Here is a 25792-nt window from a genome sequence, read left to right on the forward strand (position 1 = left end):
GAAAATTGGTCAACTATTTGTTACAATATAAAGAACAGCCGACCAAAGCTATTTCAAAATGCCAGACCCCTGTAAGAGTTAATAAGACTGTATGAGTAAATAAAACAAGATAAGGTCAAGCAGGAAGGAGTCACCGACCTTCTTCTGTTCCATCAAAGGACAAGATAAAGGTATGAATAATGAGACAAAGAGTTCTAGGAGGTCAGCAAGTTAAAACATGATTAATGATATTGCTTATGATTCTATTACTAATCAAATTCCTGAATATGCTCTGGTCACAAAAACTGATAATGATTATGTACAAATACTGAACTGTTTCTCTGTGTAATTGCGGACTTGGGGAGGAATTAGCAAGTTGTAATAACTGCTCTCTGAACCCAAGTTTCAGCCAAAACTGCATGCAGTCTGTTGTAAATAAATAGTTGTATTGTCGGAACGAATTTTGTTTGAGTCTATCTATCACAGTCAGGAAGCAGGAAAGTTTCCACTTCAAAACATCATTTAGTGATGATTGCTGATCATCTACTTCAATTCCACTTTCTGCACTATCACCATATCCCTTAATTAAGACAAGGGAGCAATGGTATTTTTAAATGAGAAAAGATAAGCGTTGGCTCAAGTGGAACATAAACACTGGCTTGGAGCAGATGGACCATATAGCCTGTTGCAGTGCCGTATATCCTATGTAAATCTATCAATTTCAGTTTTGAATATGCTCAAAGATTTCTCCCTGGTGTGATTTTAGTGTACCTTTAAGAAAGTTTTTTTAAAATCATGATCTCTGCAGCTCTCACACTTCAATGATGTCATTGTGGCACTGAGCTATCTACAAGGAGTGCTTTTATTGCTTCTTCAATAGCTTGAACGGGATCTGTTTATTTTAACTCTGGATTGTTTTATGATCCTGCATTATTTGGAGGACAGTCATATGTCTTTGGACAGTTTTGTTTTCCTTTCAGGTGAGTTTAAGGTTTCATTTTCTGTTTGGCAGCAGTTAGAGTTGTGTTTTAGAAGGAACAGCAAGCTTAAAAGAAGTCTCTCTCTCCCTCCTTTGGAGGAATTTTGGAAATTCTGCTGGTTAGCTGAAAACTAGGTCTTGCCTTTCTGAAGGGGGGAAATTGACTGTTGGTGGCTTGCCTGGAGCCCCTGGTGTTTTGGGAAGCTGTCCTGACTTCAAACTGTTCTGAGTCTATCCAGAGAACTGCAGACTTCATCCAAAGGGCTCAAGTCCAGTATCACGTGAGCACTAGTCTTTGCTGTGTTAAACCTGTGAAAAGGGTCTTTTGTCTGTGGGATTGGTTTAATTGGAACACATTGGGCGTATTCGTTAAGGATTAGTCCTCTGGGGTTGAGAATTCCAAAGATTCACAACCCTCTGGGTAAAAACAAATTCTCCTCATCTTGGTCTTAAGTAACTTCCCCCTTATTTTGAAATCTGGTTCTAGTTGCCCCAACCAGGGGAAACATCTTACCTGTTTCTACGCTGAATGTCCCTTTAAATATTTTGTAGGTTTCAATGAGATCACCTTTCATTCTTTGAAACAGAGAGGCCCAGTTTCATAGAATCATAGAATCCTACAGTGCAGAAGAGGGCCATTCGGCCCATCGAGACTGCACTGACCACAATCCCACCCAGGTCCTATCCCCGTAATCCCTTGCATTTAGCCTTCGCTACTCCTTATACTCCAGCTAGTTCCCCTGGGGCAATTTAGCATGGCCAATCCATCTAATCCGCACACCTTCGGACTGTGGGAGGAAACTGGAGCACCCGGAGGAAACCCACGCAGACACAGGGAGAATGTGCAAACTCCACACAGACAGTGACCCGAGGCTGGAATTGAACCCGGGTCCCTGGCGCTGTGAGGCAGCAGTGCTAACCACTGTGCCACCGTCATAAGACAGTCCTGCCATGCTAGGAACAAGTCTGGTGAACCTTTGCTGCACTCCCACCATGGCAATAATATCCTTCCCAAGGGAAAGACCGAAACGGCACACAATACTCCAGGAGCGGAATTTTCTCGTCCTGCCTGCCACGGGAATTGGAGCGGGCGGGACGTGGACCATGCAAAGGTCCGTTGACCTCGGATGGGATTTTCCAGCTTTGGGGAAAGCGGAGGTGGAAAATCCCGCCCCAAGTGGGGACTAGCAAAGTGTCCATACAATTGAAGCAAGCCTTCGCTGCTCCTTATACTCCAGTCTCTTTGTAACTAGGTTTGGGGTTTCTGATCACCTACTTCGACATTCCCATTTGCAACACGGAGAGGATCTCCACACGACACTGGCTGACAACTGGGTAGCTGTCCGCTCCATTCTCCGTCTGCCTGGCACGTTCGTTTCTTATCCCCTTTGACGTAAAAGCCAGTGTTGCAAGTGTACGCCACGATGGCACCGAAGCTGTAGTTGGCTCCACTGACGTGGCCCCGCTCGATGATGGGCGGCTCCCCGCAGCGCACAGGGATGCACTGAATGCTGAATGGAGAGGGCTTCCACTGGCCTCCCCGAAAGCACTCGATGGAGGCCGATGTGTTCAGCACGAAGCCCTCCGCGCACTTGTAGGTGACCTGGGAGCCGGCGGTGAACTTCTCCTTGCCAATGGTCTCCAGGATAGCATAGGGGGCAAAGGGTGGCTTCTGGCAGAAGTTGGCCACACAGTGTGGCACAGCCTGACCCTCGGGTGGAGCCCAGGTTCCTTGGGAGTTGCAGACCAGCTGTGAGTTGCCCGAGATGCTGTACCCGTCTGTGCAGTAATAGATGGCAATATCTCCGTAGAGTTGGTGGCCGGTTTCCGGGAGGGCGTGGTCAATATTAGGAGCTGGGCCACAGGACAGAGGAACGCACTGCGGTGCACTTGGACTCCACTCCCCACTGGACAGGCACTCCTTACTCTCTGAACCTATCAAAGTATAGCTGCAAAGAGAGAGAGAGACCAGAAAATAGGTTACAGTGGAATCTTAAAATCCCTACAGTGCAGAGAGAGGTCATTCGGCCCATCGAGTCTGCACCAACCACAATCCAACCCAGGCCGTATTCCTGTAACCCTACATATTTACCCTGCTAATCCCCTGACACTAGGATCAATTTAGCATGGCCAATCCACCTAACTCACACATCTTTGGAGTGCGGGAGGAAACTGGAGCACCCGGAGGAAACCCACACAGACATGAGGAGAACGTGCAGACTCTGCACAGACAGTGACCCAAGCCAGGAATCGAACCCGGGTCCCTGGCGCTGTGAGACAAAGTGCTAACCACTGTGCCACCGCGCCGCCTGCAAATCAGTCTGCTACCACTAGGGGAACAACACCACCTGACATTTATATAGCACCTTTCAAATAGTGAAGCATCCCAAGGTGCTTCACAGTGTTATCATTCAAAATTTAACACTGAGTCACATTGGTCAGGTGTCCGAAAGCTTGGTCAAAGAGGCGGGTTTTAACAAGCGTTTGTAAAAGGAAGATGAGACAGAGAAGTGCAGGGAGAGAACTCCAAAGTTTTCAGCCCAGACAACTCAACGTGTGGCCGCCAATGGTGGAGCGATAAAGAAAAATCGAGCAGGCACAAGAGGCCAGAATTGAAGGAGTGCAGGGATCTCAGAGGGTTGTAGGGCTGGAGGAGATTACAGAGATAGGGAGGGTGAGGACATGGAGGGATTTGAAAATAAGGTTGAGAATTGCAAAATCAAGGCACTGCTGGACTGGGCACTAATCTGGCAGAACACGGGGTGCTGGAGGAATGGGACTTGGTGTGAGTTAGGGGACGAGGTAGCAGGATTTTCAGTGAGCTTGAGTTGATGTATAGGCACCAATGAAATGGTCCAGTTGCTTTGAAATGACCGGTCACATATATTGGCCAAAGAAGGCAAAAATCAGCTGGTAATGGGTGCTAGCTGTGTCTCAGTGGGTAGCCATCACGCCTCTGAACGCTGTGGGTTTTTAGTCACAATCTAGGGGTTTGAACCCAAAATCCAGGCTGATGCTCTCGCTGTCAGCACTGAGAGAGAGCTGCCCTGTCAGAGGTCATGATGTGGAGATGCCGGCGTTGGACTGGGGTGAACGCAGTAAGAGTTTTAACAACACCAGGTTAAAGTCCAACAGGTTTATTTGGTAGCAAATACCATTAGCTTTCGGAGCGCTGCTCCTTCGTCAGATGGAGTGGAAATGTGCTCTCAAACAGGGCACAAAGAGACACAAAGTCAAGTTACAGAATACTGATTAGAATGTGAATCCCTACAACCAACCAGATCTTAAAGATACAGACAATGTGAGTGGAGGGAGCATTAAGCACAGGTTAAAGAGATGTGTATTAGAACATAGAACATTACAGCGCAGTACAGGCCCTTCGGCCCTCGATGTTGCGCCGACCAGTGGTACCAATCTAAAGCCCCTCTAATCCACACTATTCCAATATCATCCATATGTTTATCCAATAACCATTTGAATGCTCTCAATGTTGACGAGTCCACCACTGCTGCAGGCAGGGCATTCCACGCCCTTACTACTCTGAGTAAAGAACCTACCTCTAACATCTGTCCTATATCTCTCACCCCTCAATTTAAAGCTACGTCCCCTCGTGCTAGCCAACACCATCCGAGGAAAAAGGCTCTCACTATCCACCCTATCTAATCCTCTGATCATCTTGTATGCCTCTATTAAGTCACCTCTTAACCTTCTCTCTAACGAAAACAACCTCAAGCCCCTCAGCTTTTCCTCATACGATTTTCCCACCATACCAGGCAACATCCTAGTAAATCTACTCTGCACCCTGTCTCCAGACAGGACAGCCTGCAGCCTGCAGGTGTTGTTAAAACTCTTACTCCTGTCAGAGGTGACCAGCCATTTCAGAGCAACTGGACCATTTCAGTAGTGTCTATACATCAACTCAAGCTCACTGAAAACCCTGCTACTTTGTCCCCTCGCTCACACCAAGTCCCATTCCTCCAACACCCCTGTGCTCTCCCAGATTAGTGTCCAGTCCAGCAATGCCTCAATTTTAAAATTCTCTCTGTAGAGAGGGAAACAGAGTTCATGGGCTGGATTTTATCACAGATTCCGGGACCCCCCCCCCCCCCCCTTCAGAACCCATTTCAGTCTGCAAACTTCCCAAAGGTGGTTTCCTAATCAGCTTGCTCTATCTTAGTTATCCTATTATGGACAGTGGGTGGGGTCCCAGTGCTACTGGCCCAACCAGAGAGCTGGCAGCTCTGCAACCTCGGCAACTCAACCGGGAGGTGGGGGCTTGCAGAGGCAGGTCAGGGGCCCAGAGAGAACTTGACACATGGAAGCTCCCCTACTGACTGACACGGAAGGGTTACACTGAAGACTCCTGGAGTTGGTTGGGATATCTTGGGATGGAGAGGGAAACTTCTCTGCAGCATTGGATGTGGTTGCGGTTGAGGCCTTCTGTTCGCTGTTGTTGCACTGTGTTGCACCTGTTGTTGCACTGTGGAGCCTCCAGCTCAGACAGTCCCTTGGTTTGATGCAGTGAGACCACTGCCAAATGGCACGGTGGCACAGTGGTTAGCACTGTTGCCTCAGTGCCAGGGTCCCATGTTCAATCTTGGCCTTGGGTGACTGTCAGTGTGGAGTTTGCACGTTCTCCCCATGTCTCTGTGGGTTTCCTCCGTGTGCTCCAGTTTCCTCCCACACTCCAAAGATGTACGGGTTCGGTGGATTGGCCATGATAAATTGCCCCTCGGTGTCAAGGGGATTAGCAGGGTAAACATGTGGGGTTACGGGCCTGGGTGGGGTTGTGGTCGGTGCAGGCTCAATGGGCTGAATGGCCTCCTTCTGCACTGTAGGTATTCTATGATTAGCAATCCAACCATATACTTGCAAAAAAATTGCAGATTATAATTTTTCAAAATATATTCAGGCAATAGTCCACAATTTATACATGGTCCCAGTTATTTACGCATTTGTCATTGTTGCAAGATGATAATGTTGTTTAAATAATATTTTATCAGTTAAAACTGAGAGAATGGGAAGCTTCCCTCCTCTCTCCTTCCAACTTCCTAGGTTAATACATGACTTTGTGAGTTGTGGGCCTGAGTGAGTTGAACAATGAGTACAGGACGTTAACCCCTGGGATGTATTGGTTTGAGTATGGGAGACTGAGGGGACTGCGATGTGTAAAATGTTTGAAGGATTCACTGGGGCAGATACAGAGATATTTCCTCTGATGGGGGAACTGTGAACAAGGAGTATAACCTTAAAATTGGAGCCTGGTCATTTAGGAAGGGAATCAGGAAGCATTTCTTCACATATCTGGAATACAATCTCCTCCAAAAAGGCTGTGGACACTGGGTGACAATTTTAAGATCAATGGGTTTTTATAAGGCAATGCTTTATGCAGGATATAACGGCATAGAAACAGGCAATTTGGCCCTGACAGTCCTTACTAATGTTTAAGCTCCACACAAGCTTTCTCCGGCGGATGTGCAGCCAATGGCTTCACTGGTATTGGGTATGAATTTGGCTTGAGTTGCTGGCTATGGGTGGCACAGTGGTTCGCACTGCTGCCTCACAGCGCCAGGGACCCGGGTTCGATTCCCAGCTTGGATCACTGTCTGTGTGGAGTTTGCACATTATCCCCGTGTCTGCGTGGGTTTCCTCCGGGTGCTCTGGTTTCCTCCCACTGTCCGAAGATGTGCGGGTTAGGTGGATTGGCCATGCTAAATTGCCCCTTAGCGTCAGAGGGACTAGCAGATCAAATATGTGGGGTTATGGGGATAGGGCTTGGGTGGGATTTGTGGTCGGTGCAGACTCGATGGGCCAAATGGCCTTCTTCTGCACTGTTGGGATTCTCCTATCTTATCTCATCTAAATCTAACATTGTAATTTTCTATTCTTTCTCTTCTCACATGCTTGTTTAGTTTCCCCTTAAACCTATCCATACCATTCATTTCAACCACTCCCTGTGGTAGCGAGTTCCACTCTCACCGCTCTTTAGGTAAAGACATTTCTTCTGAATTCCCTATTGGATTTCTTGGTGACTATCTTTTATCAATGGCCTCTAATCAATGCACTTTCCCATAACATGAAGCATTCTCTATCACAACCTTTCAGAATTTTAAACATCTCTTATCAGATCACCCCTCAACCTTCTTTTTTCAATAGAATAGATAGCCAGTCTGTCAATGCTTTGCTAATATTTAAACCTGTGTGAGGGACAGGTAGCCAAGGCTGGACAACTCACTCAGCCAATGGCTTCACTGGTATTAGGTATGAATTTGGCTCGAGTTGCTGGCTATGGGTGACACAGTGGTTAGCACTGCTACCTCACAGCGCCAGGGACCCGGGTTCAATTCCTGGCTTGGGTCACTGTCTGTACTAATCTAGGAACCTGGAAGGAGAGACGAGAAAGTCTTGGCATTCTCTCTGTTATAACTGATAAAACATTTTTCAGATAAAACATTATTCAATCAACATTACCTTTTTGCCCAATGACAAATGTGTAAATAATTAGGATCTTTGAAAAGTACCTAGATGAGCATTGGCACAACATAACATCAAAGGCTATGGGCCAAGTGCTGGTAAATGGGATTAGGTGGGAGGTCAGGTGTTTCTCATGTGTCAGTGCAGACTCGATGGACCAAAGGGCATCTTCTGTACTGTATGATTCTATGATCATGTATAAATTATGGACCCGACAGCATCTGTAGGGAGAGAGTCTAGATGATTCTTCATCAGCTCTGACGAAGGGTCATCCAGGCTCAAAATGTTGGCTCTATTCTCTCCCCACAGTTGCTGTAAGACCTGCTGAGATTTTCCAGCATTTTCTGTTGTTTCAGATTCCTGCATCAGCAGTATTTTGCTTTTATTGTAAATTATGAACTATTGCCTAAATATATTTTGAGATGGAGGAGTTGAGATACAGATCAACCATGATGTAAGTGAATAGGGGAACAGGCTCAAGGGGCTGAATGGCTCCTCCTGTTCTGAACTGCTAACCTTGCTGATACGGGCCAAGATAATGTTTTCAAAAGATGCAGCAAAATGTCTTACCCTTCCTTGCAGCCGTAGGAAATGGAGTTTTCAAAGGTGAAGTTGTCTCCGATGATGAAAGAATTGGGAAGTAATGGGGGAGGTCCACAGGATATGATCTCACATGCTGGCACAGTGCCATTCCATTGGCCGGTGCTGTTACAGGTTAATGTGGACGATCCCCGCAACCTTTAGGGATTCAAAAGAGGTTAAAAAGGAGCTGCAAGTGCAACATCTGATGTTGATAGATTCAATGTGCATCTATATAGTGTTGTGAAGTTGAGTTTGTAAAGATGTAAAGAATGTAAAATACTAGAAGGAGAACAACCATGCATGGTCCCTTTAAAAAGCTGGTTTTGGGTTCAATGTTGAGATGTTTAAAATGCAGGCATACAGAGTACACAAATGGCAACATTTGTTGCAGAGACCAAAACATCAGGGTTGTCTTGGTAACAGGCTTTGCAGGTTTTTACATTTTGTCAGCCTATGAGTTTAAAGAAGACACTCAGCGATCGGGAGCCTGTCAAATTTGAATTTGCTGTTGTTGTCAACCTCAGGCCAATCCAGGTACAGGGAATGGATTGATCATCAGGAATATAAATAGGAACTCAACTGCCTGACTGAAGTTCAGTTCAGTTCAATTGAGTTCAACTGAGAGCTAGCCAGAACAGAAGGCCATCTCTAAAGCGGTTTTCCACCCTGCCAGCTAAAGAACTTTCTCTGAAGAGAGTTCTCCATCTATCTAACAACAGGATATCAAATCCCGAAGACCTTACAGACAGAGAAATCACCAGAAAAAACTCCAAAGCTTTCGAAATGCCATCAGTCCTGGTTGTATATATTTTTTGAGAGTGACTAAAATTCTGTTATTACTGTTTTGGTACTGAATGATCCTTGTGTTTATTTGAACAGCATTTCAGTTGAACGTTCCTTTAATTAGTATGTTACTTATTTAGTTAAAGTTCCGGTTGGTTAAGTAAAATAACTTGTTAATTATCCACTTAAAACAAGTGACAGGTTTGTATATTAATGAATCTCTAAAAGTTAATGTAGAACAGTTAACACCTTCCCAAACATTTTTACCAGATTATGAAGCGAGGTAAAGGGGATTAACCTCTGTTGTAACAATAGCCCCTTTAATGTCATAAACTATCCCAATGCACCTCCAAAGAGCAGATGCTGAACACTATATGGAGATATTAGGAAAGGTGATCAAAAGCGTGGTGGATGGGGTAGATTTTAAGAAGCATTTTAAAGGGGGGAAGGAGAGAGTTACTGAGAGGTGATGAAGTTGGAGTGATTAAGATCAGGAACACACTAGGTGCCTGAGTTGGAGGAGCGCAGCAATCTCAGAGGGTTGTGGTACTGGAGGAGGTCACGGAGGTAGGGCCACTCCACCAAAGCCGGAAATAAGCAAAGTTACCGTTCACCGTACCGGTTAACTTACTGATAGCCACTGTCGCAGGTATATGAAACTGTAGAGAGGTAAGTGATCCCATTCAAGTCGTATCTCCCACTGTTGATATCCTGTGGGGTAGGGCACATCAGAGGTTCACAAGTAGGTGTCTCATGACTCCAACTACCATTTGCTAAACAAGAGATTTCTGCTGCTCCAGACAACACATATCCCTTATTGCAACTATAAAAAGGAAGAAAAGTGGCATTTATTCTCTCTGCAGGGAAGGATACATTAAAAAAAAACTTTGGAAAACGTGATACGGAATTACAGAGAACTTTACAGCACAGAAACTGGTCATTCAGCCTAACCGCTCTATTTCAGTGTTTGTGCTTGGACCACAAGACCAAAAGGTATAGAAGCAGAATTGGGCCATTTGGCCCATCGAGTCTGCTCCGCCATTCAATCATGGCTGATAAGTTTCTCAACCCCATTCTCCCACCTTTTCCCCGTAACCTTTGATCCCCTTACCAGTCAAGAATCTATCTATCCCTGTCTTGAATACACTCAATGACCTGACCCCCACAGCCCTCTGTGGCAATGAATTCCACCGATTCACCACCCTCTGGCTGAGGAAATTCCTCCTCACCTCGATTCTAAAGTGCTGTCCCTTTACTCTGAGGCTGTGCCCTCGGATCCTAGTCTCTCCCACTAATGGAAACATCTTCCCCACGTCCACTCTACTCAGGCCTTTAAATATTCTGTAAATTTCAATGAGATCACCCCCTCATCTTCACACAAGCCTCTTCTTGCCCCTCCTCAGCCCACCCCATCAGCATATCCTTTCGTTCTCATGCGTTTAGCTTCCCTTTAGATGCGCTAATGCTATTCATCTCAACCACCCCTAGTAGTCTGGTGCGAGTTCCACATTGCATCTCAACTTTGCCTTTGAGATCAAGTAGTTTTGGAAACCAAAGTTAGCATTTAAAACAAGCACCTTAAAATTGATTAAATGTATGAAGAATATAAGAACATCTAAGAATGGCTAACTGTAAGAATTACAGCATAATCTAAGAGTGCCTGGAAAACATCAACATGGCTTTCTTCACATACATGCTCAATATGTTTTAATACCAAAAAAATCAGCAAAGCAAAATGGGGGCTGAAATATGGACACGTGTAAACCACATCATTGAAGAAGAGGATTGAGCAGGGGGGCAAATTGATGGTGCATTAGTGCCCAGAATATGAATAATTAATTTATGATAATAGAGTCATAGATTCATAGAGGTTTACAGCATGGAAACAGGCCCTTCAGCCCAACTTGTCCATGCTGCCCCTTTTTTTAAATGACTAAGCTGGTCCCAACTGTCCGCGTTTGGCCCATATCCCTCTATACCCATCTTACCCATGTAACTGTCTAAATGCTTTTTAACAGACAAAATTGTACCCGCCTCTGCTACTACCCTGGCAGCTTGTTCCAGACACTCACCACCTTTTGTGTGAAAAAATTGCCCCTCTGGACCCTTTTGTATCTCTCCTCTCTCACCTTAAACCTATGCGCTCTAGTTTTAGACTCCCCTACCTTTGGGAAAAGATATTGACTATCTAGCTGATCTGTGCATCAATAGGACATGTCGCTGTTACAGGATCTACAGATTAGATTATTGGCTCAAGTGTCTGAAATCAAAAGGAATCCAGACTCCAATTGGAGTGCTTTCAGATAAGATGTAATAAAGAATTCTCCTGATGATAGCAAGCCAAGTGTCCTGGATAATAAGGTCCCTAGTCTGATGACTGTCTCCTGTGGAGTTTCCTCACTCTTAGCTGAGGCAATAGCGGACGTGCAGCCAATGGCTTCACTGGTGTTGCGTATGAATTTGGCTCGAGTTACTGGTAGATGCTGCTCCTGACATGCATGGCACACAGGCAGCATGTGACAAGATTGAGCTGGCCTGTGATGCACCGCACCGCCATCCCCACCTCCCTCCTGGTCAGAGGTGAACTACCACTTGACATCAGGGAATGATGACCACTCGGGTGAGGTGTTTGAGCTGGTGCAGTCCATGTGGAACCAGACCCCAGCAAGGGGCGGTCAAGTTCACTTCAGTAGTGTAGAAAATTAACAAGCAACAACGTACAGAAAGAAACATATTGCCAAGTCATGCTTCAAACTGAATCATGCCAGGGTTGTGGAGGGAGGAGAATTCATCCAGTTAAATGTCAGGGCGACATGGTGGCACAGTGGTTAGCACTGCTGCATCACAGTGGCAGGGACCCGGGTTCAATCTATCTGTGCGGAGTCTGCACGTTCTCCCCGTGTCTGCTGAGTTTCCTCCGGGTGCTCTGGTTTCCTCCCACAGTCTGAAAGACGTGCTGGTTAGGTGCATTGACCTGAACAGGCACCGGAGTGTGGCGACTAGGGGAAATTTCACAGTAACTTCACCGTGGTGTTAATGTAAGCCTGCTTGTGACACTAACAAATAAACAACTTTACAACTTTAAATAAATTCTGCTGCAGTTTCAGACCAGTTATGGGGCTTGGGTTGAGCCTTCTAGCGAGATGTAAGGAGACAAGAATCAAATGGCCCTGTTCTCATGAGCTGGGAGAGAAGGCAGAAAACATTGACTGTGAAGTTCTTGGGAAAAAATTGTATGTTCAGCAGTTGACATTCAAAATGAGAACTGTCCAAGCTATTAAACATGGGTCCCTTATCAGACTACCTCTGACACCGACTCCAGATTTAACAATATGACTGTGAAGCACAATTCCTGGGATTTTCCATCACTTCTGATCTTACAGGAAGGGCATTATTGAAGCAGCTGAAGCTGGTTAGGCCTGGGACATTCCCCAGAGGAACTCTTGTGGCTGATGTCATTGGTCTCCAGCCACTAGAGCCATCTTCCTTTGTGCTTGGCATGACTCCAGCCAGTGGAGAGTTTTCTCCCCGATCCCTATTGAATTCAAAGACTCAGTTGGTGACTCAGCAGCGGAAGGAAAGAAGAGGAAACCCTTTGAAAAGACCTTTTTGTACCTGTACATCACCATCCCACCAAAGGTGAAGTCAGTCCCTTCATTTGTACCGTTTGCTGGAGTGTCAGGTACCCCACACGATCGTGCTGGGGGGAGGAAATCACATTGTTATAAACAAGCAATAATGGAAAAATTATAAATTAGAGTGTGTGATATTGAAATAGCAATTCACCAGCGATCCTTAGACAGCACCTTCCAAACCCATGACCACTTCCATCTAGAAGGACAAGGGCAGCAGATACATGGGAACACCACCATCTGCAAGTTCCCCTCCAAGCTATTCACAGTCCTGACTTGGAAATATATCGGCCGTTCCTTTGCAGTCGCTGGGTCAAAATCCTGGAATTCTCTCTCTAACGGCATTGTGGGTCAACCCACAGCACGTGGACTGCAACGATTCAAGAAGGCAGCTCACCACCACCTTCTCAAGAGCAACTAGGGATGGGCAATAAATGCTGGCCAGCCAGCGACACCCATGTCCCACAAATGAATGAAAAGAAAATGCAGGAAGTAGAACAGCAAACTGGGCGGGGGTAAGGGAAATAGGTCTTCATTGAAAGTGTGGAATGAGCGATCGTGAATCTGCAACTTCTCTTACACACTGCCGCCTCTCCCTCCAATGCAGAGTGGTGTAAAATGCAACGTTGATTCACTATTGCCCTTATTATGCTTTCAATGAAGACCAAATTCTCCCCCCTTTTCAAGCAGTTTGCTCAGTTAACATCCATAATTTGATCCTAACTATAAACAGATAAATATGTCTGGATGATGGGGACATAAACAGCAACTGTAACAGGGCGGCACTGCTACCTCACAGCGCCAGGGACCCGAGTTCAATTCCGGCCTCGGGTCACTGTCTGTGTGGAGTTTGCACATTCTCCCTGTGTCTGCGTGGGTTTCTTCCGGGTACTCCAGTTTCCTCCCACAGTCCAAAGATGTACGGGTTAGATGGATTGGCCAAGCTAAATTGCCCTTAGTGTCCCAAGATGAGGGGGTTATGGGAATTAATGGGGTAAATACATGGGGTTATGGGAATAGGGCCTGGGTGGAATGCCATGTCAGAGAGCTGGTGCAGAGTCGATGGACCAAATGGCCTCCTTTAGCACTGTAGGGGTTCTATGACTTCTTTGATAACTGTTACATTTCTCCAGAGTGTGTTTAATTTAGGGATTTACTTTCTCTGCACAACTTGCATGCTTTTTCTTGCTGCATTTTCTTGCTAAAGCTAAGCCCAGGGTAAAAGCTGTATTGGCTCCGGATACGGGGGGGAGCCTCTTTGTGACTCCATTAACAAACACTCCCAGTTCAGTCCACAAGCCTGAGCTTCCAGTCATTTCACCAGGCATTCTGCAGCCTTCTGAAGGAAACATTGAGTTTAATCAAAACGGAAAATGCTGGAAATATTCAAGCAACATCAGTGCGGACAGATGGCAGCCTAACATTTCACAGAATCACAGATTACTACAGTGCAGAAGAGGCCCCTCGGCTCATCAACTGCCCTGACCTGCCCACCTAATCCCACATGCCAGCATTTGGCCCATAGTCTTGAATGTTATGGTGTGCCAAGTACTCATCCAGGTACTTTTTAAAGGATGTGAGGCATCCCGCCTCCACCACCCTCCCAGGTAGCGTATTCCAGACCATCACCACCCTCTGAGTAAAAAAGTCCCCCCTAAACCTCCCAACCCTCACTTTTAACTTGTGTCCCCTCGTTACTGACCCTTCAACTAAGGGGAACAGCTGCTCCCTATCCACCCTGTCCATGCCCCTCATAATCTTGAACACCTCAATCAGGTTGCCCCTCAGTCTTCTCTGCTCCAGAGAAAACAACCCAAGCCTACCCAACCTCTCTTCATAACTTAAATGTTCCACCCCAGGTAGCATCCTGGTGAATCTCCCCTCACTCCCTCCAGTACGTTCACATCCTTCCTATAATGTGGCGACCAGAACTGCACAAGTTCTCCAGCTGTGGCCACACCAAAGTTCTATACAACTCCATCATGACCTCTGATTGATAAAGGCAAGTATGCAATTCATCTCACTTCATCGCATGATCTTGGGTGGGGGATGCTTCCTATGGGCGCAGGAGACAGCCAAAGAACGATTACCATGCCATCCACTTGCACAACACAAGTCAATGCAGCTAAAGCAACTGGGCCATCTACTCAGTGTGAGGCTTCCCCTGCCCAAGGTAAAATAGTGGCAGTGATGGAATGAAGCAACTTAAGTGGTTAATGGACAACTCACTCAAGGCTCCTATGCCCCCAATGGTGGGCGAGTCACTTGCACCCTCCACTGCCTCCCCTAAAGTTTCAAACAGGGCAGGTAGGCACGGATAAGGGCAGTAAGAAGGCCACCTGCTGGATTTCATGTACCTGCATTTACCTTCCATATTTTTTCTGCAATCATCACATCACAGGATTGTCATTTTGGTTCCTCCCCTTCCCCCTCAACCCACTTCCCACCCCCGTTATCCCTGCCTCTGGATTTACAGAGAATCACAAAAACGTACAGTGCTGAAGGAGGCCATTAGGTCCATCAGGTCCATGCTGGCTCCCTGAAGTAGCAGCCGTGCTTAGTCCCACATCCCCGTTTTGGCCTAAGTGAGGGAATTCTCCTGAGCAGGATGGAGATGATGTTGGGGAGAGACATAGACCAGTGGGCCCAATGACGCTGATGCAGTTCGATGAGTAGTGAGAGAGGACCACATAGTTTATCCTGAGCAAGGAAACATTTATGGCATTGAAATTCCTGTCAGCAAACCTCAGTGAGGGTGAGTAAGAAGTGCCAGAATTGAAGTGAAAAGGACAAGATGACAATTTTATTCCCAAGGCTATGCCTTTTGTGGGCATCGATGAGGATGCTGCTCAGCACACCATAGTCACAGTCAAGTCAGCGTTCGGTTCCAAGGTGGACATGGGGGTGTGTGAGGCTGTATCCCTTACTTGGGGAGAGGAGGAGGATTTTCTCACTCAGAATTGTCAGGATCTGGAACGCTTGAATAGAAAAAGGTGGAAGCTAATTTTATAAATCATTTTACAAGGGGCTTGGACAGGTAACTGGGAATAAAAGACTACAGGATTTCAGAGAAAAAGCAGGGATGTGGATCTATACATGACTGCACTGTTAGAGAGGCTCCTTCAGTGCTGTACATTTTTATGATTCTATCCCTTTCTCCCACTTGCGTTTATCTCACTCCCCATTAAGTTTATCCGTACTATTCATCTCAACCTCTCTCTGTGGTGAGTTCCACATTCTCACCACTCCCTGAATAAAGACATTTCTCCTGCATTCCCGATTGGTTTGATTATTGAATGTCTTATATTGATATCCCCTAGTTTACACCACCCTCCTCAAGGGAAACGCTATTCTATCAAACCCCTTTGTTATTTTAAAGAGCTCTATCAGATCACTCTATGGCTTCTCCTGGGCGGCATGGTGGCACAGTGGTTAGCACTACTGCCTCACAGCGCCAGGGACCCGGGTTTGATTCCCAGCTTTGGGCCACTGTCTGTGCAGAGTCTGCACATTCTCCATGTGTCTGCATGGGTTTCCTCTCACAGTCCGAAAGACGTGCTGGTTAGGTGCGTTGGCCGTGCTAAATTCTCCCTCAGTGTACCCGAACAGGCGCCGAGAGTGGCGACTAGGGGATTTTCACAGTAACTTCATTGCAGTGTTAATGTAAGCCTTACTTGTGACACTTATAAATAAACTTTAAAAACTCATTTCTTAGAAAAGGACCCTAGCCTGTTGGACTTTCCTGGTAGTTGCACGCTCGCCGTTCTGGTATTAGCCTTCCGAATCATTTTTTGCACCTTCTCCAGTGTCTTTATGGATGACAGCTTGTTACACACCTTGGCAGTGAGGCATCGTGTCACTCCACAATCCATCGTCTAAACATGTGACAGTCTGAGTACCATTCAACTGGTATCCATCCTCACAAGAGAAAGTCACCTGACCACCAACAAAGTGCACACTGCCCTGGGCCAAGCCATGAGCTGGTTTCCCAGGATCTTTACACGTAACTGGATCTGAGCAAGGGGAGAAACAAAGTCATTAAGCTAATGCTACACAGAATCACATAGAATTTACAGTGAGGGAACAGGCTCAACTGCTGGCATATATGCTCCATACAAGCCTCCTCCCACCCTTAGGAGGAGATGCTGGCATGGTGGTAATGTCCCTGCACTAGCAATACAGAGACTCAGGCTGATGCTCTAGGGACATGGGTTCAAATCCCACCACGGCAACTGGCAGAATTTAAATTCAATTAATAAATCAGGAATATAAAGCTAGTCTCAGTAAAGGTGACCATGAAACTATTGTTGAAAAAACCATCTGGTTCACTAATGTTCTTTAGGGGAGGGAAACCTGCCGTCTTTACCCGGTCTGGCCTACATGTGACCCCAGACCCACAGCAATGCGGTTGACATTTAACTACTCTCTGAAATGGCTGAACAAGCCATTCAGCCTCACCAGCGCCAGGGACCCGGGTTTGATTTCCGGCTTGGGTCACTGTCTGTGCGGAATCTGCACGCTCTCCCCCGTGCCTGCGTCGGTTGCCTGCGGCTGCTCCGGTTTCCTCCCACAGTCTGAAAGACGTGCTGGTTAGGTGCATTGGCCGTGCTAAATTCTCCCTCAGTGTACCGAACAGGCGCCGGAGTGTGGCGACGAGAGGATTTTCACAGTAACTTCATTGCAGTGTTAATGTAAGCCTACTTGTGACACTAATAAATAAACTTTAAAAAACGGTTCAAGAGCAATCAGGGATGGGCAACAAAAGCTGGTCATGCCAGCAATGCCCACATCCCAGGAAAGAATAATTTAAAAAGCCTCCCAATCGATCAAAATATCCTTCTAGCCCTTCCTTGCTCATGTACTTAGTTTTCCCTTAAATACACCTGTTCCCTTAAATACACCTGTCCCCTTCACCTCAACCAGTCTCGGGTAGCGAGTTCCACATTAGAAGTTTTTACATGGTATTAACTCTTCATGCGCTACTAACAAGCTGCTGGACTATGGGGGAACTAAGTAAGAAATTACTTTTTGACTCACTGTTTGGCCATTTTGAAAATGAATTGTGGCCTCTATGAAATAAAAATGATATTACAGTGTATCTGGTAGTGAACTAATCCCCATGGGCGGCACGGTAGCACAGTGGTTAGCACTGCTGCTTCACAGCTCCAGGGACCTGGGTTCGATTCCCGGCTTGGGTCACTGTCTGTGTGGAGTTTGCACATTCTCCTCGTGTCTGTGTGGGTTTCCTCCGGGTGCTCCGGTTTCCTCCCACAGTCCAAAGGTGTGAGGGTTAGGTTGATTGGCCATGCTAAAAATTGCCCTTAGTGTCCTGAGATGTGTAGGTTAGAGGGATTAGTGGGTAAATATGTAGGGATATGGGGGTAGGGCCTGGGTGGGATTGTGGTCGGTGCAGACTCAATGGGCCGAATGGCCTCTTTCTGTACTGTAGGGTTTCTATGATTTCTATGATAACATATCCATTCATTCATGCATTCTGAATTCCTATCACCTCCCAGCCCATTCAATTAACACAGGTTTGTACAGTGGCTGAGAATTCTGTCTTTTTCTCCCGCTGTTTAATGTAAAATAATGTCCTGCGCAGAAAATAAACTGTCACTTCATGAACTTTGACCATACTTTGCTGTGAATTGTATCATGATGATAGTAGCCTTGTAGTTACAGCTAGGATGTGTTATTCAAAGATCGGGAGTGGAAGAAAAGGTATGGATAAAGTAGACATGGAGCAGATGCTTCCTCTTGTGGGGCACTCTAGGACGAGAGGTCATAGTCTTAGGATAAGGGGTAGCAAATTTAAAACAGAGTTGAGGAGAAACTACTCCCAAACGGTTGTGAATCTGTGGAATTCGCTACCCCAAAGTGTGGTGGATGCTGGGACAGAGTAAATTTAAGGAGGAGTTAGACAGATTTTTAATTGATAATGGGTTGAAGGGTTATAGGAGAAGGCAGGAAAATGGGGATGAGGAGCACATCAGCTATGATCGAATGGCCGAGCAGACTCAATGGGCCGAATGGCCTAATTCTGCTCCTTATATGTTATGAACTTATTCCGCCAATTGAATTGAATTATTTAAACTCAGTGATCGATGGGCGGCACCTGATAAAATAAGTCCAAAAGTTGCCATATTGTCATTAAAAACCAACTGGTTCAATAATGTCCTTCTGGGAAGGGAACCTGCCACTCCTTATATAAACTGACTCCAATCCCACTCTCCAGAGCGAACTCTTAATGCCCTCAGGAAAATTTAGGATGGGCAATAAATGCAGCCTGATAACACATACCAGTGCAGTTCTTCCCATCACCAGTGTACGGGGGCCTGCAGGTGCAAGTGTATGACCCAACGGTATTGATGCATTCTGACCTTGTGTCACAGTCTGACCCTAATGCACATTCATCGAGATCTAGAAACAACAGAGAACATTAAATTTAGTGAGCGAGTGTGAGTATATGATACACACAGAGTATGGTATATGCACGGTATGGTACATCACTGATCCTTCACTGTCACTGGGTCAAAATCCTGGAACTCCCTCCCTAACAACACTGTGGCTGTACCTACGCTGCAGGGACTGCAATAATTCAAGATGGCAGCTCACCATCATCTTCTCAAGGGCAATTAGAGATGGGCAATAAATACTGGCACTCACACCTCATGAAAATTTTTTTTAAAGATACACGCCGGGTCTGGTACACACAGGAAACAACAAGAGTGCAAACATTGTGACATTAATATAAAAAAGTTTGATGTAGAATTACCAAAAGACAGTTGAAAAAGTTCAAACAGAAATTCTGATGGATGTGTTCCCTTTTAATCTAGATCTCTTCCTTGATCCCGTTGGGCTATAGTTAGGAGTGAGTGACTGAATTAGGTACAGAAGCATTATTTCAATATTTAGGTGAAGCCTGTGCTCGAATCAGGCAGCCACCAGGGACACCTATATCAAAAAGGCCCTGAATGTCTCTGCTGATTGGCTGCGGTCTATGCCCTGTTAAATATGGTTAATGTTGTGCTGTTTTACGCCCCCACCCTGACCCCAGGTGCAACTATGATGAATTCACATTAACATACATTGAATTTACAACCCAGTAACAGACAGTTTAGCTGATTATATCAGTGTTTCTGCAACACATGAGTCTCCTTTTATCCTACTTCACCTCAACCTGTCAACATATCCTTCTATTCCTCCCTCCCTTGTGTGTTTATCAAACTTCCGCTTGAATGCATCAATGTTGTTCACCTCAACCATTCAGTGTGGTCATGAGTTCCACATTCTCTTGCCCTCTGGGTGAAGACATTTCTCCTGAATTCAATATTAGTGCCTATCTTATATTTACAGTAAGAATTCTCACAACACCAGGTTAAAGTCCAACAGGGCGGCACAGTGGTTAGCACTGTTGCCTCACAGCGCCAGGGACCCGGGTTCAATTCTTGGCTTGGGTCATTGTCTGTGTGGAGTTTTCTCTCTTTGCCCGGGTGCTCCGGTTTCCTCCCACAGTCCGAAAGACGTGTAGATTAGGTGAATTGGCCATGCTAAATTCTCCCTCAGTGTACCCAAACAGGCGACCAAGTGTGGTGACTGGAGGATTTTCACAGTAACTTTATTGCAGTGTGAATGTAAGTCTACTTGTGACTAATAGATAAACTATAAAAGGCTTATTTGGAATCACGAGCTTTCGGAGCGCTGCTCCCTCATCAGGTGAGTTTATCTCCACTCACCTGATGAAGGAGCAGCGCTCCAAAAGCTCTTGATTCTAAATAAGCCTATTGAACTTTAACCTGTTGTTGCAGCAAGACTTCTTACTGTGCCCACCGCATTCCAATGCCGGCATCTCCTCATCATATATTTATAATCCTGAGATTTCGCAAATCGAACATCTTCTCTACATCTGGACCTAATGACCCAATTCGGATTTACAAACCTATCAGCTCACTCCTCAGTCCTGCTTGTTTAAAGGGCCTCAGACTATGCAATCTTTCCTGATAATTCTTTAATGAATGACGTGCACTTGCAGCTCATATATCATGATTTATTTAAACTACAATCATGCCCTCCGCCATTCGCAGCTATTGAAGTAGCCAGGAAGAGATTGCAAAATCACCATTGCAAGTTTGCAAATGTGTGCTATTTACATAAATATTTGCATTGAAAGATCTTCCATAGCCTCTAATACTGAGAAGCCGATACAAACAGCAGCACAAATGCTACCGGCAAAGTCCACATTCTTATTCAGTTGTGACACAGTGGGTTCCACTTTCATCCTTCCTGGGTTTCAAGTGTACAACAAAACTAACACTTCCAGTGCAGTACTGAAAGAAGTCTCACAACACCAGGTTAAAGTCCAACAGGTTTATTTGGTATCGCGAGCTTTTGGAGTGTTGCTCCTTCATCAAGTGAGTCCTAATTAAGACTCACCTGATGAAGGAGCAGGGCTCCAATAGCTCGTGATACCAAATAAACCTGTTGGACTTTAACCTGGTGTTGTGAGACTTCTTACTGCGCCCACCCCAGTCCAATGCTGGCAGCTCCACATCATTACAGTGCAGTACAGTACTGAGGGCGTGCTGCACTGTCAGAGGTATCGTATTTTGGATGAGATGCTAAATCGGGGCCTTATCTGCTCTCTCGGGTGGATGAGGTGGCACAGTAGCACAGTGGTTAGCACTGCTGCCTCACAGCGCCAGGACCCTGGTTCGATTCCCGGCTTGGGTCACTGTCCTTGTGGCGTCTGCACATTCTCCCCGTGTCTGCGTAGTTTTCCTCCGGTTTCCTCCCACAGTCCAAAGATGAGCAGGTTAGGTGGATTGGCCATGCTAAATTGCCCCTTAGTGTCAAAAAGAAGGGTACATTAGATGGAATAGCCATGGTAAATGTGCAGGATTATGGGGACAGGGCGAAGAGGAGGGCCTGAGTGGGGTGCAGACTTGATGGGCACAATGGCCTCTTTCTGTAGGCAGTCTATGACTCCACGGAACAAAGAACAAGCGGGGGGGTGGGATGGGTGGCGATAACCTCTCATGTCCTGTGCCAATATTTAATCCTTTAATCGATATAACGATGGTCTGGGAGCTTGCTGTGCACAAATTGGCTCCCATAGTTTCTACATTTTATCAGTGACTACACCTCAGAAGCACCTCACTGGCTCTAAAGCCCTTTTTGATACCCTGACACCATGGAAGGCGCTATAGCAATGCAAGTATTTCATTTTTTTGCAGCACATTTCAACTAAGATGAAATTTAATTCAGATACTTGGTATCAATTCAAAAATATTTTGGGATTTAATTTTATTTTTGACTTACCAAGGCAGACAGGCACAACACCGGTCCAATTTCCATCCACAGCACAAAAGAGTTTGTAATCCCCCAAGAGATAGTAACCATTGTTGCACTGATAGGACGCAGCGCTGCCAAAGAGGTAGTCTTCAGCGAGAAAGCTCCCATTGTCCAGGGCAGGAGGCGAGCCACAGTTAATCCCTGAAAACCCACACAGTAAAACAGAAGGAAGAGGAAATTTACACCAGGGGGCGGGATTTTCCGGCCGCACTCGTCCCATGCAGAAACTAAAGCACCGTACTCCTGACACTTGAAGACGCAACCATGACTTACCCTTCCAGTGCAATACTGATGGGGGTGCTGCAGTGTTGAAGATGCCGTCTTTCAAATAAGACATTAAACCAGGGCCCAACTTCCCTCTCAGGTGGATGTAGAAGGTCCCATGTCACTACTTGGATGAACGGGGAACTTTCTTGGCCCAATGATTATCTCCCAACCAACACCACTGCAACAGATTACCTAGTCATTGTTGCTTTTGGGATCTTGCTGTGTGAAAATTGGCTGCAGTGTTTCCTACATTACAGCAGTGACTACACTTCAAAGAATATTACTATGTTTGAGGTCTGATATAGAGGCTAATAAAAGACCACGAGGTAAGTGGAAGTAAACTAACTGGAACCATTTATTAACACGTCTATTCTCTGAGCACAGTAAGCACAAGAGTTCTAGGTCACACCTGTTCTCTCAAGAGGGGCATCCCCCAACATACATAACCAATGTTGGTTGTGAAACACCCTGAAATTGTGAAAGGCGCCACATAAATGCAAGTCTTTCTTCCTTATATCGGAGTTCCACACTCAGGTGTTGTATTTCCCAAGCAAACCAGTTCTGAAGCTTCTCATGTTACAGTCACAAGGACAGTGCAGAGTTGGAGCACGTGACAACTTACTTTCACAGGAGGGTATTGGATTGCTCCAAGCACCGAGGTTCCGACAGTGCCGCACGCTGTCTCCAACAAGATGGTAACCCAATTCACAAGACAGCTCGACTCTTGACCCTGGCTTCACATCAGAACTAGATACCAGGAGACTCGGCTGAGATCCTTCCAAGACAGGGCAATCTAAATTTTCAAAGAAGAACACAAGTAGAGGCATTAAATCCTTCGCTGCTTATCATAACCTCAAGGGGAGGGAGAATGTTATACATCAGGGTTAGCTCGTTAGAGCTGAACGAGATGAAGAATGGGGTTGGAGGGGAACAAGTGAGTTAACCCACTGTCAGCTGTGAAAACATGGCTCTCCAGGTATGTATATTAACAAGGTGATATTACCAGCACAGAAAACACTCTTGGGATCTTTCTTTACTCTTCCGACAATTCCGGACAGAAAGTCAGGCCAAGCCAAAACATTGCCTTTTTTAAGGTTGTCGGAACATGCTGTGGCCAGTAACTTGACCTGAAAATGAAGAAAAAAGAAGTTAAAAAGGAATTAAACTTTCCTTCAGTTGGCTGGTAAGCCATGCATACTGCTCACCTGTCCCCCAGGTTACCCTCAACTCCGTTAGTTTCAGCAGATAGAGACAGAACCCATGTCCGGGGGGATATACCAGCACGGTGGCACAGCGGTTAGCACTGCTGCCTCACAGCTCCAGGGACCTGGGTTCGATTCCCGGCTTGGGTGACTGTCTATGTGGAGTTTGCATGTTCTCCCCATGTCTGCGTGGGTTTCCTCCGGGTGCTCCAGTTTCCTCCCACAGTCCAAAGATTAGTGCGGGTTAGGTTGATTGACCCTTAGTGTCCCGGCATGTGTAGGTTAGAGGGATTAGCGGGGTAAATATGTAGGGTTATGGGGATAGGGGCTGGGTGGGATTGTTGGGGTGCAGACTCGATGGGCTGAATGGCCTCCTTCTGCACTGTAGGGATTCTATAATATTCACAATTGCCTTGTAGGAAACACAGCAGCCAATTTGCACATAGAAAGCTCCCCAACAGAAACCTTTATTCTTTTTCGTTATCTTATTGATAATTTTTCCACAATTTAATGAAAGTCCATCACTCAAACCAGCCTCCCATCCATTGACACGGTAGCACATTGGCACAGTGGTTAGCACTGCTGCCTCACAGTGCCAGGGACCCCGATTCAATTCCAGCCTCGGTCACTGTCTATGTGGAGTTTGCACGTTCTCCCCGTGTCTGCGTGGGTTTCCTCTGGGTGCTCCGGTTTCCTCCCACAGTCCAAAGATGTGCGGGTTAGGTGGATTGGCCATGCTAAATTGCCCCTTAGTGTCAGGGGGATTAGCAGGGTAAATGTGTGGGGTTACGGAAATAGGGCCTGGGTGGGATTGTGGTCGGTACAAACTTGATAGGCTGAATGGCCTCCTTCTAAACTGTAGGGGTTCTATGATTCTACAACACTGTCTACACTTACTGCTGCCTCAGAAAAGCAGCCAGCATAATTAAGGACCCCATGCACCCCGGACATTCTCTATTCCACCTTCTTCCTTCGGGGAAAAGATACCGAAGTCTGAGGAGACGTACCAACCGACTCAAGAACAGCTTCTTCCCTGCTGCTGTCAGACATTTGAATGGACCTGCCTCACATCAAGTTGATCTTTCTCTACACCCTAGCTATGACTGTAACACTACATTCTGCACCCTCTCCTTTCCTTCTCTATGAACGGTATGCTTTATCTGTATAGCACGCAAGAAACAATACTTTTCACTGTAAATACATGTGACAATAATAAATCTAATCAAAATCAAAAGAAAGGCAGGAAAAGACCTTTGGATAAGAATGTAAGAACATTAGAAATAGGAGCTGGAAAAGGCCATTCAGCCCTTCAAGCTTACTCTGCCATTCAATGAGATAATGGCTGATCTTCAACCTCAACTCCACTCCTTGGGTGGGATTTTCCAGCGTCGCTCGTCCCAAAACCACAAAATCCTGCCTGAGGTCAGCAGACCTTTCCATTGTCCGTCCCTCACCCACTCCGATTCCCATGGCGGGCAGGCCAGTAAAATTCTGGCATTTAAGATCATTTTATATGCTTCAATGAGAAGTCTCTTTCTTCTAAACTCCAGAGAATGTAGGGCTAGTCTACTCAATCTCTCCTCACTGGACTATCCTCTCATCCCAGGAACCAGTCTAGTGAACCTTCATTGCTCTCCCTCTAGGGTAAATGTGGCATTTCTGAGTTTAAGAGATCTAATCTATGGTCTCACCCACGCTCTGTATAATTATAGTAAAAAATCTCTTACACTCCAATCCCTTTGTAACAAACTATTCACCTTCCTAAGTGCTTGCTGGAGATAATATAGACACATTCCAGTAAGAATTTCTTTCTATTTGGGCCTATCTAATTGTACCTATGTTGATTTTAATGTCTTGGGACCTGTTTCAGGAGAATGACCTTTGCTTGTCCTCTTTGGTATTTTAAACTGAGTGTCAGGAGCTGGAGATGTGCTAGGCTCCTGCTAACATGCAGGCACAGTCAATAAAACACATGGGACTAAAGGTCTGCTTACTTTGGTGAAGAAATACAGACTTAATCCAACCACACTTCCATAGGACCAAACTGCTGGGGATCAATGATACCAGCGGTTACAATCAGGAGGTTTTTTATGATTGATATGTTTTGGGACTATCTATTTAATTTAAGGTAAAATGAAAGGTCATGTTCTAAAGTCTGCCTGACAGCCAGCCTGGGTGATTTGATTGTTAAAAGATTAAAGGGGGTCCAGGATATCCCCAAGTCCCAGAAAAGTGTTGAGAATGTTAGCTTGTGTACAGTTATGTTTTAAATTGTCCATTTAGTTCCAAGATGAAAGAGGGTTGGGCTCTTAAGGACAGCTAATCAGCAACTCTACCTGGATACAAGGCCCATGTGATTCCTGCTGCTATTGAGATGGCCTTGGGATGGGAAGGGTACAGAGGAAGACAATGTGATATTGGGTTACAAGCTTTCAAAGAACAAAGAAAATTATAGTACAGGAACAGGCCCTTCGGCCCTCCAAGCCTGCACCGACCATGCTGCCCGACTGAACTAAAACCCTTCCGGGGACCATGTCCCTCTA

General features: G+C 45.9%; 1 protein-coding gene across 1 annotated transcript in view; it reads right to left on the minus strand.

The window, feature by feature from the left end:
* Window positions 1–25792, minus strand: part of svep1 (sushi, von Willebrand factor type A, EGF and pentraxin domain containing 1) — a 206251-nt gene that overhangs the window by 73758 nt on the left and 106701 nt on the right. The window contains exons 29-37 of the mRNA XM_078215305.1: window positions 23051–23174; window positions 22670–22840; window positions 21748–21921; window positions 18730–18849; window positions 16266–16442; window positions 12413–12497; window positions 9429–9620; window positions 8003–8170; window positions 2235–2907 (exon numbers count right to left, since the gene is read on the minus strand). Coding sequence (XP_078071431.1) covers window positions 2235–2907; window positions 8003–8170; window positions 9429–9620; window positions 12413–12497; window positions 16266–16442; window positions 18730–18849; window positions 21748–21921; window positions 22670–22840; window positions 23051–23174 — 1884 coding nt within the window. The remainder of the gene's footprint in view (window positions 1–2234; window positions 2908–8002; window positions 8171–9428; window positions 9621–12412; window positions 12498–16265; window positions 16443–18729; window positions 18850–21747; window positions 21922–22669; window positions 22841–23050; window positions 23175–25792) is intronic.

This window comes from Mustelus asterias, chromosome 6 (genome assembly GCF_964213995.1).
Source record: "Mustelus asterias chromosome 6, sMusAst1.hap1.1, whole genome shotgun sequence".
In the NCBI taxonomy this organism is placed as follows: domain Eukaryota; kingdom Metazoa; phylum Chordata; class Chondrichthyes; order Carcharhiniformes; family Triakidae; genus Mustelus; species Mustelus asterias.